The sequence below is a fragment of the Anabas testudineus genome, chromosome 7 (assembly GCF_900324465.2).
Source record: "Anabas testudineus chromosome 7, fAnaTes1.2, whole genome shotgun sequence".
NCBI classification, from domain to species: domain Eukaryota; kingdom Metazoa; phylum Chordata; class Actinopteri; order Anabantiformes; family Anabantidae; genus Anabas; species Anabas testudineus.
The window spans coordinates 6,658,073-6,671,361 of NC_046616.1; the positions used below are offsets into that span (position 1 = coordinate 6,658,073).

Sequence of the window (13,289 nt, forward strand, 5' to 3'; positions counted from 1 at the left end):
ACTGCATTACTTTTTTCAGATCATTGCAGAGGTGAAGGAAGTTTCCAACTTGTTCTGAGCCCTACTTTGCAGCATGTTCTGATATTATGCACATTTTAAATACATTTCTTTTATACCCATCAAGAAATACAGTTCAGGCTGAGTCAGTGTTGATGTATTCACACACATTAATATTGCTCAGTTAGTTCTGCTGGTTATTGATTAGTTTTTTAGTTTGTTCATTTGAGGCTGCAACCAAATCCCCTTTGATTTTAAATGACAAATGTGTCCTCTACATATATTGAAACATTTGTTTTTCCAAATGTGTTTTTGAAAGCAGCATAGACCCTCAAGCAATCTACTGTGATTAAAGATTGTTTGTCTATAAAACACAAGGTTATTAACAGTTAGTAATCCCTTCAAACACAGCAAAAACAATTAAATATGTTCCCTCGGGTTTCCAAATAATTTACCCAAACAAAACTGCTACCTCAACGTTAAGTGTTCGATGAAATTGTCTGCTACACTCAGGGTTCATTTAATAAGTCTGAACATTGAAAAAGTCATTGTTACATTTCTACTTCTATTTACCCATGACTGTTGTTGTTCAGTGCGACTCGTCAGAAATTACAATCAGAGCCATGAATGAGCTCCAGCTGCAATTTTGCAGCACTTCTGGGCACAAAGCTAATGTCTTCACCTTGACAGTGTTTGAGTGTTTGGCAGCTATTACTGCTAGAAATGTATCTGTTTCTGTAGCAAAATCTTAAATAAAATTATTTGAAATGCAGTATTTCAAATGAGCAATATTCAAATTGGAATAATTTTATCATACAATGTGTAAAAGACTGAGTGAAAAGCAGTGGGAAAATGCTGAATTAGTCTTATACAGCGTGTTTCGAAGGATGAAGACTTTTTGTTCTCCTCCTGTCGTCTCCAGTTTGTCTACACTAATTTACAGATGACATTCAGACAAACTTTAAACTCCAAAACCTGCTTACCACAGGTTCTCCTGGCCAGGGTGTTATCCATCAATTTGTAATGCCTGGAGAACTCTGAAGTAATTCTCTGTGCTTGGATAGAAGTGTAAGAATAGCACATGCACATACTACAGAGATTTTGCAGCAAAGTAATCATCACTTTGAGGCATTGTGTCCATTTGCCGTCTCAGTAGAGCTTAACTTGGCTTGAAAATTGGGCTGTTGTAGGGGCCCAGTGCCCACCAGCTACTGCCATGTCAACCAAGTCACGCATTATTTCAGCCATTAACTAGTTCATTAGTCAACTTTCAACACTTTAAACTGTATTTTTGTTGCCCCTTGGACAAATGTAACATTGATATTTTATAGTGCACACTTTGATAAGCTGTGATATATAGTAAAATGTAATTCCAGGGAAGGTTTTGATCTCCCCAAATGTTCAAACTATCAGAAAAAAACACTAAATCAAAATTAAATATAAAAGATCTAATATAATAATATATATATTTATAGTAGTAATCTTATCATTTAATGCGCAGCAGGGCTGCATTCATGCAGCGAGGTCCTGTGAGGCTCTACTGAGGCATGCTTTGAGCAAAATGCTAACCCTAGTGTGCTATGATTCTTGCACTTCAGTGCCTACAGTGTCTTGGAAAATACATAAAACATTAAAGAAATTATTCATATGACTGTTTTCTGAGGTTAGTAATACTTAATTGCAATAACACAAGAAACAAACTGCAGCCTGTCTTTGTTAACCTAACTAAAGACTAACCTAAAGAGGTGCTTATCTACATTCACAGTGGCTTCTGACACACAAAAGTGCTTCTTCACAAAGTAAAACGTAGATTGGTTGAGTCCCTTAAACACCTGACACATACTGTTGTTTTTCATGCTGTAATGAGTTTATTACTTTGAAATTTGCTGAGCACAGTTGTGTTCCCAGTTAGAAAAAACGTTTCATATCCCTAAAGCTCTAAAACAAGGCAAAACCGGCAGTATGTTATTTCGTCTTTGTTAACTTGTAGTTATGAATAAGCCAGTGGAGAAATCTTTGTTTCTACATATTAACTATAAAACACTTTTGACCGAGAAGCAATCAGCCATACTGTATTAAAACTGAGGAAGTGTTCAAACATGCTGCTTATAAAACACTAAAATAAATTTTCAATTGTCTCCATTTGAGACTATAAATGAGAGTATTAGACTGTTCACTGGTACACAAACCAATAAAAGGCTCTGTGTCCACACTGCCTGTCGCCTGTACCTTCAAACACCAGTTGCTCCTCTGTAATATCTTCATTACAGTCTCATTATGCTAATATGATGTACTTTGTTCCTCGCTGCTGTGTTTGGCAGGCCAGTTGGCGGTGGGAACCTGCGAGATAGTGATGCTCAACAGAGACAGCAGCGTCCCCAGACGGACCATTGCCAGGCAGACGGCCCGCTGTGCCTGCCGGAGAGGCCAGATTGCTGGGACCACTAGGGCAAGGCCAGCCTGTGTAGACGGTGAGTTCAATGGCCTTACGAGCCCAGTTGAGAGCAATTGTTCTACGGAGAGCAGATTTTACAGACTTTGCAATGAGTCGAAACAACAGAGCAAGTGGTCAAAGGAGCAAGTGAACTGAATATTTCTTCACTATTGGAGAATGTAGGAAACCCAAGCATCTGAATGTGAAGCAGGGTGGTGCTGTAGGAAAAATAAATATTAAATTAATTTTAAAAAAGTTTCCTCTTACAGTCTAGTCTTAGAAAATTTAACATTTGAGTTTTATTTTACCATAATTTTATTCCCTGGAAGTTTAACCATTACTAACCATTATCAATCAACCAACCTAATCCTGTTATAGACACCTCTGTCTCTCCTGTATAATTAGTTCTTGAATCAACAACAACATTTTGGCAGTAGCTCAGAACCTTCCATTATTTCTCTCTATTTCTCTGTGAGGTCCATTGAAGTCCACTTCTCTAGACCACTAAGCACAGAAGTGTTTTGTTATATTTGTTGTTTTCTGCACAATGTGAAGAATAATTTAATGCTTATCTCGTGGCTTTTATTTTTACTCAGTGGTAAATATGAAGTTAAAGTTATAATAGAAATATTTACGTTAGTTAAAGTTTGTTAATATTATGTTACATGATATGTTTTATGCCACTGTCAAATCTGTGCTATAAATATAAATACGAGCAGATGCTAACTTAACTTATCAGCATAGAGACTGGAAACGTATTAAAATTATAAGTTATTAAACGTACTAATTAAAGAGCTTTAGTTGTACATAAAGGGGGATTTTGCTACCTTTGGACAAAACTGAGCTAGTTGTTTCCTCCTTTTTCTACTATTTATGCTTAGCTTAACACTCTTTGAGGCACATAAATCACTAAAAAAACAAATACATGATATTTGTTTGATGTTTATCAGTTCTCTGTAGTGTAGCAGGGGTACGCTTACCTGCATTGTCTAATGTTTGCGACATAAAACAGCTGTTTTTGCTTCAACTGGACATTTATTTCTCATATTAACAGAATTATAATAGGTTTCCCATAAAGAACTTTGTGATATCAACCTCCAAAACCCTTACAAAAGAAAAAATAAGTAATTAAGCTAACTGTTGGTGGGCAATACTGCAGAGATTTTGCATGAAACTACTGAGTGGGTTGCTTAAACATGACTCAAAACCGACATTGTCAAGAAGCATTTGGAGTGGAAAGCTGCTATTTTTATTATTTTTATATATTTATGTAGATTTTAACATAGAACATACATTAAACATTTGACAGATTTTAACAAATCCTATTACAGATTAAACCTTCACCCTGTGGGTCAGCAATAAAAACTAGAGATGGTACACAATTGTCAAGTAAAAATACAAGTACTTGCCTAAAGAAATTCAAAATAAAAGCTGATGTATTTTAATAGCTTAATAGGTATAATTCTGTGAGTATGTGAGTGGTACCTCATACTTGATACAAGGAGAGAAAAAAACCTTATTGTTGAGAATTTCCTGTAAAACTAAACTTTGTCCTGTTAACTGCAAAAAAATATAATAATAATAATAATAATAATAATAATAATAATAATAATAATAATAATAATAATAATAATAAAGGGGAAACATGACACATGACAAAGATACATATATGTCATGGGGTTAATCTATAATAATACATAATAATTTAAATTGTAGTGGAGTAAAAGTAGCATAAAAAGTACAAGTACCTTGAAATTTCCACGTTGTACAATATTTCAGTGAATGTTCTTAGTTACTTGCCACCTCTATATGAAACCCAAGAAAGATGAAAATTGAATTTAGGGCGTATACCCCCACAGATGCCACAACACACAACCAACCAGTCCAAGTGTAAAGATAATATAATATGTTATAATAAAAGATTAACAAAATAAACAGTTGGCTCTAATGCAGCAGTGACTAAAAATAGCTGAAATAAACAGTGATAATGGTAAACGGTGGCGCGTGGAATCATTAACTCTGCTTCAACAGAAGCCAGAGAGCTTTTTCTGGCAGACATTTTGACATAACAGGAACATCATGAAAAATCATAACAGGAAAAGCACAGGTGTAACTATTAACATTAATGATGTCTCTGTGCTATTATGTGTTCCATTCCAGTGAGCCAGCATGCACAATACCAGGGCCATACATCTGGCACACCTGAATAGAACATAGTTGTTATTAATTACACCGGTGCTTTTCTTGCTGTGACATGTCAAAAATGTCACGTTGTTCTGTTCACAACTGTGAAAAAGGTCTTTGTAACTTGGCCTTTTACTTTTTTGCTCTGTTTTTCTCCGGTGTTATAATAAAATGTGCACATAAGTAAACAATTAAAAACATAATGATTTTAATAAATGCTTTTTTTTTTTTATATTATATCACAAGAACTCCTTACAGGTCTTAATTCTAAAAGTAAATGTAGAAAGCTTAGAAAAAAGCCCAGTAGAATAAAATGTATGGGCTTCTCCTCTCTCCATTAAAACCAACTGCAGCTGTAGTTTGGCTGTTTAACTAGCCAATCGATATTCACTTTGCGTGTCTCCCTTTTTGATGCCTTTTAGACTGTTTGACTCTTAACTATGTGATTGGCTGTCTACATTCGGTCTCCTCCAGTCAGTCTGTGACATCAACAAATTAGTAATCACTTTGCGCCTCTTTCCTCGTCTTCCGTGTGTATCATGTAGAATTTTCCGCCTCCTCTCAAGTGGTTTGAATATACTCCAGCTGAATAAAGAACACTTTATGTGCAACGTTCATCCACTTTGCAGATACAGTGTTATGCTTTAAAGCCTAGAGCAGGGTGATAAGACAGATGAGAGAGGGCATAGCATCTGCGATGCTGATTGGATCTCACAGTATCATCGCATGCATCAGATGGACCATTAGTTCCATCACGCGGTGACTCATGTTGGCCTTAATCTAATAGCCCTAACACAAGGCCGCCATCCAACAGCCCGTGCCACGCTCCTCACACTGCTTTTAACCATCTCTCCCTCTCTACAAACTCTGCGTAACACTCAACAGATGCTAATTAACTTACAGAGAACTATGATTACAGCAGCAGGAAATTGATTATTACTGGTTCCCGCCGCACCACACCCTACACTCCATTAATAGCTAGTGCGTGCATTAAAGATGGAACCTGTTGCTCACAGGCTAATTTAAAGGCTTTCTGCTGACAGCTGAGATGGTATCCATCATCATGTGGCTTTAAAGGGGAATTTCTGCATATTGCATGAGAATGCAGTGGGTCCGCTGCTGCCACTGTTCACACATCCTCTCTGACCTTTAGTTCACCGTGTAGTCAGTCACGTTTGCTTTTAATGTGCATTCCCATGAATGCCTCTTTGCCCTTCTAAACGCATAAACCAATTTAGTGCCTCATAAACATGTTTATTTATTTGTATCTATCACTGAGGCTTTGTAATACGTTTTTTTTTCCAGTGAGTTGTTATAAACACAGTGAGCGCTCACTGTCCTCTGGATAAGTTTAATATCTGATGTCTTTCACTGCAGCACCAGTGGATTATTTTTGAGATGCCGGGTGATCGAACACTGACCTTAAATGAAAGTGGGACCATCCTCGATTGATCTTAATGAGTAAATAAAAAGCAGGACTTCCGTCCTGATATTGTGTGTGTACACAAACGTTTGGGATTTCATAACTCTTCACTTTCAGCCGTGTCTGAGTCTAGAAACACCGGTAAGCCCTTCTAAAGCCTCTTTCAGACATGTTCTCCTTTCTATTAATCTGATGGACTCTCAACATGTCGGTTTCATGTCTGAATGAGCTCCCTGGTCACTTTTCCAATAAAAGCAATCTTACTAAGTTGAACCTAGTGACATTTAGGTTTCCCTTTGAACATGGCACAAGTCTGAACTGCATGCAGTTGCATCAATAGACACGCATACACAGGATTACAGTGTGTGACGGGGGTGGCAGGTGGAGAGAGAGAGCTCTGCTCCATCACCTTCAGCATTACAGTGTGTGGCACTGATGCACATTTGTATTGAGCAAAAGTACAGAACGTACCTGCTTGCCCTGAACTTTATTAAACATCTGTGGCCATCACACACCAGGAAATATAATTTCCTCCTTCTTAAAATAGATCAGAACAAAACCTCACTGTCAACAGTCAGAGCTGCTGAACACACTCAGAAAGAGAGAGACTTTTTAAAAGGTATGACCGCCTCTAATATTGCAATTAATATTTAATAACTTCCGGGCTTTACTGTACTTTATAGTTCAGTGGGCTCTCCAGTCTGGCACATATGGCAAATACTGATCATGTACTAATGCTCTCTCAGTCACAGTCATGAGTTTGTCTGCAGAAAGCCGTGGGGAACATTAACATAAAAAGGGTGTATGTCTGACTAATGAAAGGGCGTCACTTTACCAGATTGTTTGTTACATATCCGGTGTCAGAAATACAGCGTTTCTACTACAAAACCTGCTCTTTTCAGGTTAAATAGCACCTTGATACTGATTCCTCCACTGAAGTCATACAGGAAGTCGCCATATACTATCAACGCATTCTGGTCCAGGTCTGTAGTGTCATCTGCAATAGCTGCACTTTTCCTCTTTACAGACAAAAATCAATTATTTCTGTCCTGCGTGTCCTCAAAGATCAAAGAAAGAAATTCGGTGAGAAATTGGTGATGTTGTCCTGTGCTCCCCACCCACAAAAGTACAAAGCAATATATATTCGCTCAGATGATTTCAGGTGTGGGCAAGGCCACTTATCAAGAAACATAAGAACAGAAATGAACTGTGGGGTCTGACTGTCAGAAACAATTGGACTCCAGATAGTAGAAGCTAATATTTTTATTTAAATTTCACAGTATTCTAGTCTGTCTTTGCGTGCCACTCTCATTCCCACTGTCACTGTAAAAATAATTAAAAAATAAACTCTAAAAGACTTGTTAAAGAAGTGATCTGGCAGACATTTGAGGCGGTGACTGTCAGTCTGATTTCTTGGCTCTTGCTGTATTCCTGTATTATACATTTTTAAGAGTCTTTAATTGCATGAAAATTGGCCAGATACAGTAAACATATCTTGGATAGTTGTTATAGGAACACTTGTGCCATTTTTGGCAATAATTAAGTGTTTCTCTAAAGTTGTAATTCACAGATGAAACAATGCCAGAGACAACAAAAACTTCACAATCTGTTCTGCACAGTCCATCTTTTCTTGCAGTAGCATGATAAAGGCTGGCAGTGATGCTAAATGCTAAAAAAAGGACCCAGGTGCAGAAAACACAGCACAGGCTCACTGGCAAAACCTTTACCGGCTTTACAGGAACAAACAAACAAAAGGTTTATGTCAGGGTGGGAAGACATCTATCATAAGTTAGTGGTTTAGTTACTCACAATAACTAAACCATCTCCTAAACAGACAGTTACACAAGTGATGTGTCACCAAGTCTCAGAAATCAGAAGCTGGATCGATAAGAGCTTTACAGCTGATGCAAAGACTAACTCTTTGCTCTTAGTCCTCTGCAGCAGGAATCCAGTCTGCCAGCACAAATGTTGACAATCACTCAACACAGTGCCAGAATGTGCACCATTGACAGCAGTCAACACAGATTTATTGAGTAAATTCATTTTCTTGGAAAGCATTTAGATGTGTCCCAGTTTCATACTATGATATACTCCTACATAATTCTGACTGGGTTTAAGTGTGTGCGGTGTTCACACTCGAAACTTCACAAAGATGCCAACTAAAATCTCAGTTTTAATTAGGAATTGTGTGATTTATGTCTTTCAGGACACATTATATCTAATCCCTTTAGTACAAAAGTGCATGAATGTATACTTTAGAGTTTAAATAATGTGCAAAACATTTATTTTACTCTCATGTGGCACCTCTACTTGACCTTGCTGAATTTAAAATTAAATGAGTGGGCTGTAATGGATCTGCCCGTCCACACATCTGTTTCCAACATATGCAATATCCCAGGTGCAACTGACTGGATTTTTAATAAAACTCACAGAAATGACACATCTTAATACGCCGTTCAAGCATTTCCACTGCCAGTTATAGTGATTGGCATGTTGGTGGTGGTGGCGGGCTTACAAATCAGAAGTGAAACTTTAATAAACATCCTCTCCTACCCTGCAGGTTTGACTGATGTGGAATTTGGTGCACATACACACTGATGCTTACATTACAAGCTTACTTCAAGGACCATCGGTTTATGTCATATTAGATTTTCCACAATTTTGAGTCTCCCCCCAGTAGCAAGAAACTGAATCTAGTGCACGTGATTATAAAGTGAAGCATGCTGCTTTTCAAAATGAACACTGATCCAGTCCTAGTCGCTGTTTGATGTGTGACCTTTCAGAGTACAGTACATCCAGGCCACTTTATGCAGTGCAGTTAAGACTGGAGAAACTCATCAGCACGATTATTATCACCATCACAAGCTCATGGATTTAAGTTTATTTGCTTTTTCCTGTAATGAAGAGAAAGACAAATTTAAGGCTCACATCTGATGTAGCCTTTGGGACATTTTTAAATTTACAAGTCTGCAGCTGGTGTCTTAAAGGAAACTACTGGAATGATTATTTTATCTCCCTTGCCATCCTTCTAGTATTCACACTTCCATAATGAAATATACCAACAAGCTTACCTAAACCCCTTGGTGAATGAAGTTTGTTGTAAGTGAGCATTTATCGACTGATTGGCCCAGATGGCAGCTGTGTCATTTGTGCAGTACGACACGTTTTACTCTGTTATTCCTAATTTGCTTTTGCATTTACTGAACAATTTCGCTCTTTGCGACAATTGCACTTCTGCAAAAGAACTCTTTTTGTTCGTCCTTTTTAGCACATATTTCAAGCTTTGTTGCCCTGTTTTTGTACTGCTGTGTGTCACTGTGCAGGTTTAGTCTGCACACTGTACACAGGAGGATTATATGCTTTTCCTTGCTTGTCTCCCTGCTCTTACTCTAATCTGCTCCCTGACTCCCTCCCTTTCCCCTTCTCTACTTGGCCCATTGTTGCCATGCCACCACATCTCACTGTAATCGCATGAAGCTTGATGGCCACCACGATAAGAGGTTGCGGGCTGCAGGCGAGCTGTTTATATGCTGGCTGCAAGCTTCTGCTTTCACACCCAATGAAATGATTATTGACACGAAATGAGCAAAAAAAGTGATGCTGAAAGAGATTAAACAAAATGAAAGGTTTATTCAGATGCACAATGCTGATACACAATTGAGAAGATTTGTACTTTTTACTTTCGTCATGTCTCCCAATAGAAACCGACATTTAAAACAGGATTAATATATTTTAACATATTTCTGTAATAAATCTCTTTATTTCCATTTATCTTAGCTGTTTTCTTCAGTTCAGTGAACCTTCTCATTGCTGTTCACCTTTTGTCTTAACAAATTCATTATAATGTAAATTTTTACACCACTAATTCCATATTTTCATCCCAGGTTTCCCCTGTCTAACAGAAATACTGGTTCCTTTTTCATTCACTAATTTGCTCCAGTTGTTTTTATGTTTCAGTCTTTGTTATGCTCATCGCTCATGCAGCTCATCACCACCTGCTGAGATGGTTCACAGTAAAAACCTTTCAGTCTTTCCTCGTAGACTTTTGATAAGAAAATGTACAGAGCAGGATTCCTTCAGCATTCACTATCTTAACAGGGGAAAATAAAGAGCTTTAGGAAACAATTAGTCCTCAGCTTTTGTTTGAATACTTGCTTTTATCTTACTTATAGCACACTGCACCAGCCCAACACTGAAATACAGTTTTCATTTATATTAGCAACAGGAAAACCAAGGAAATATGTATTTCTGATTGAAAGTTGAAGTGTTTTCTAGCACAAAAATGCTGCAAACAGACAAATTAATTTGAAATATCAGAAAAATCTCTGGCAGTGAATGTGTTTGTGATAACAGTGTGGTGTTTCCCTCAGAGCAGTATTTGTAAATAAGCAGAAAAATGAGCCAGAAATATCTTCTTTCATAATTAATTAAGAATTTCATAATTACTAGCAAACCTTACTAATGTATGACTAAATCAGTTTAGATTCAGATTGTTACTATCATAATGCTGTCACACGATTATATTTCATATCTCACTGCCTAGGATGATAACATCCTGATGAAATAAACTGATGAATTCCCTACAATCAATTCAGTTTGTGATTTAACTTCCTAATCAAACATTTCCAGCCAGATACACAAAAAGCCATTTTGAGAGCGAGCCCAAAAGGGCATCAGAAAAATCCCAGTAACAGCTTGCTCGACAAAACACAGTTTATGACAAAGAATGAAGCCATTTGGTGCTTGGCTGCATTTAAAATGGGTTCAGTGTTGGATTTTTTCAGTTGTCATAATTAGGACTGAACGACCATCAAGTATCTGGTAACAGGTTGGACGGAGGGCTGGAAATCTGGGCACTACAGATAGATCCATGATTGAAGCTTAATTAAGATCAGCTAGAAAGGCTTTAAAAATCAGTTTCTGTGCTTTGGCTGACCAGCTACGTGTAGGCTAGTTAGCTAAGTCATTTGGATTCTTTAAAAAAGTAACATCAGTATCAGCACCATTATTAATTGACCAGAGGAGACACACAGTTTGCTGGTGCAGGTCTGTTCAATGCAGTGAACCTTCTCGGTGTCTTTCCGTTTTAGAGAAACCGTCTTTAAAACTGTCTCTTTTTGTTTGTTGTCCCTCATCTAAATACATTTTTAATGAGCTGCCTGTGGCTTCACTAAAAATTTGATGTAATTTTTTACTTGTGCAGAGGCAGAATTTCATCAGACTAACAGTGTGTCTGGTTTAAGAGTCACTGTTGTGCCTCTGAGTCCTGTCTGGCAGTGCTGTGTTGTGCTGGGCAGGGCAGGGCTTGGCACAGTGCACGGGGGGGACAGATGGTCTTACGTGTGATGTAGCTGGAGGTCCAGAGCCATACCCCAGCAGGGACCCTGGCAGCTGATAAGCCTGGCCCAATGTCCACAGTCCCTGGGTGGGACTCCAACAGTGACAGGACAGGATGGGCCACCCAGGTGTCAGCCAGACAGACACAGATTCTCCCTCCTCTGACCACCACAGCCAGCTGTTTCACCTGTACCACTGCTGCAGATTGCTACCATCACAAAAAAGAGAAGGTTATGAAGCCTGAAATCACGTCCAAACTCAACACAAAGCAGACACTTAACAGTAATGGCAACATATCCACAATAATTCTCAACCGTATGCGCCACCTAAGTGATCTAAAACTGCTTTATTGGAACAGCAGCATGTAAATTATACTATAGAAAAATATTTAACAACACTTCAGCTTAGAAGCTAAAAGTCTACTCTGACACTGTTGATGTGTGGGTGGTTGTACCACATAAGCTTTTTAATATGTCTATAATTGCATATGCCAGCATATTGAACAGATTAATTTGATGAACAGGCTGAAGCTAAACAGCAATGATGCTATTTTATTTCGACTTGTGTAATTCATGATGTCGTTGTTGATGTATTTATCAGTGGGTTCGCTCTCATCCCAACATAAACAGTCCAACTGAGCTCTGCAGCTTATGACACAGGAAAAGCATCAAGTCATCATAGATCAAGTCACACTGTCAGAGATGGCATCAAGTCAGGTATCAAGTGCATGAATACGGTGGCAGCAGCTGAAAAATGCATTTATTTTAGCCAACCCCCCGCGACTCTGGGCTGGCTGATGCACTCCACGGTTAGTCAGCACTCCCGCCGCTTTGCCAGCTCAGCTTTTATTCCTTGCTCTGGAAATTGAGTTTTGCTGGCCCTGTAATGTACTCAAAACTACATCTGCAACTGACTGATAAATCTACGCTTTGTTGCGCCTGACGGATGGTGGTGAAAATGAAAATTCACCACGGCATGTTGCAGTGTCAGTGGGAAGGTCACTTCAGATTTTCTTGTGTTCACTGAGGAACCTCTGCTCAGAGAAAAGCGGTGTTTTGTCTCTGAATTTAGTTGCAAACATTAATATTTTCTTCAGCTTTCTCAATGAGAGGACAGGTTGTTTTTTTTTCCACTGCTGCGGCCTATGTCCCTGACTAAAAACATAGCTCTTCTTCCAGTGTGTTAACAGTATCTCTTGTTTGCTGAGGGAGAATGGCTTTATATCTGCAGAGGGGTAATTGTGTGTGTGTGTGTGTGTGTGTGTGGTTACATACATGAGAGTGCTGTTCAGCAGGCTTGATAAATGCCACAAGATGACAGATCTTTGTTGCAGAGCAGCAGTCGGGGTCTGACACTCCAAAGACCAATTTCAGACTGTTAACAAGGCCTGGACCAGGAATATCTCACGGCAAAATGTCACAAGGCCTCTCTTTCCACACCTCCTTGCTCTCCCTCTCTCCTGCTCCCTTTCCTTTCTACCCTCAGCTCTCCCATGGACATTCAACGAATTGGAGTTCCTCTCTTTCAATTTGCCAACCATGTTACCTCGTTCTACAATGTGCTGCCCCGGGGGATCGTGGGTAGGCAGGAGCAGCGGCCCCGGCCAGGTCCGCAGAGAGCTGATAACCTTTCAGTGTTGCTTTAGCACCCTGTGTAAAGAACAATCAGCGCTTATCACCGTATACTACAGGCGAATGCTAATTCAGTGTCATGCAGACAGACTGCAGAGGGAGAGTGAGAGCATCTCTGGCTTTTATTCTGACAGCCTGACATCAGACAAATAACTAAAATTTGAAATTTGAAATTTAACTTTAGGTTTATAGCTGTCATGTAAAAAAAAAAAACAATAATCACTTTGCTTGATAATTCATACTGCTTGCTGTTTAATTTATATCTAATATCCACCTGTCTCCA

The 13,289-nt window shown here is 38.6% G+C and overlaps 1 protein-coding gene across 1 annotated transcript in view; it reads left to right on the plus strand.

Annotated features, from left to right (window-relative positions):
- The window catches only part of tafa5l (TAFA chemokine like family member 5, like), a 41,358-nt gene that overhangs the window by 10,701 nt on the left and 17,368 nt on the right, over positions 1–13,289 (plus strand). The window contains exon 2 of the mRNA XM_026367112.1: positions 2,319–2,468. Coding sequence (XP_026222897.1) covers positions 2,319–2,468 — 150 coding nt within the window. The remainder of the gene's footprint in view (positions 1–2,318; positions 2,469–13,289) is intronic.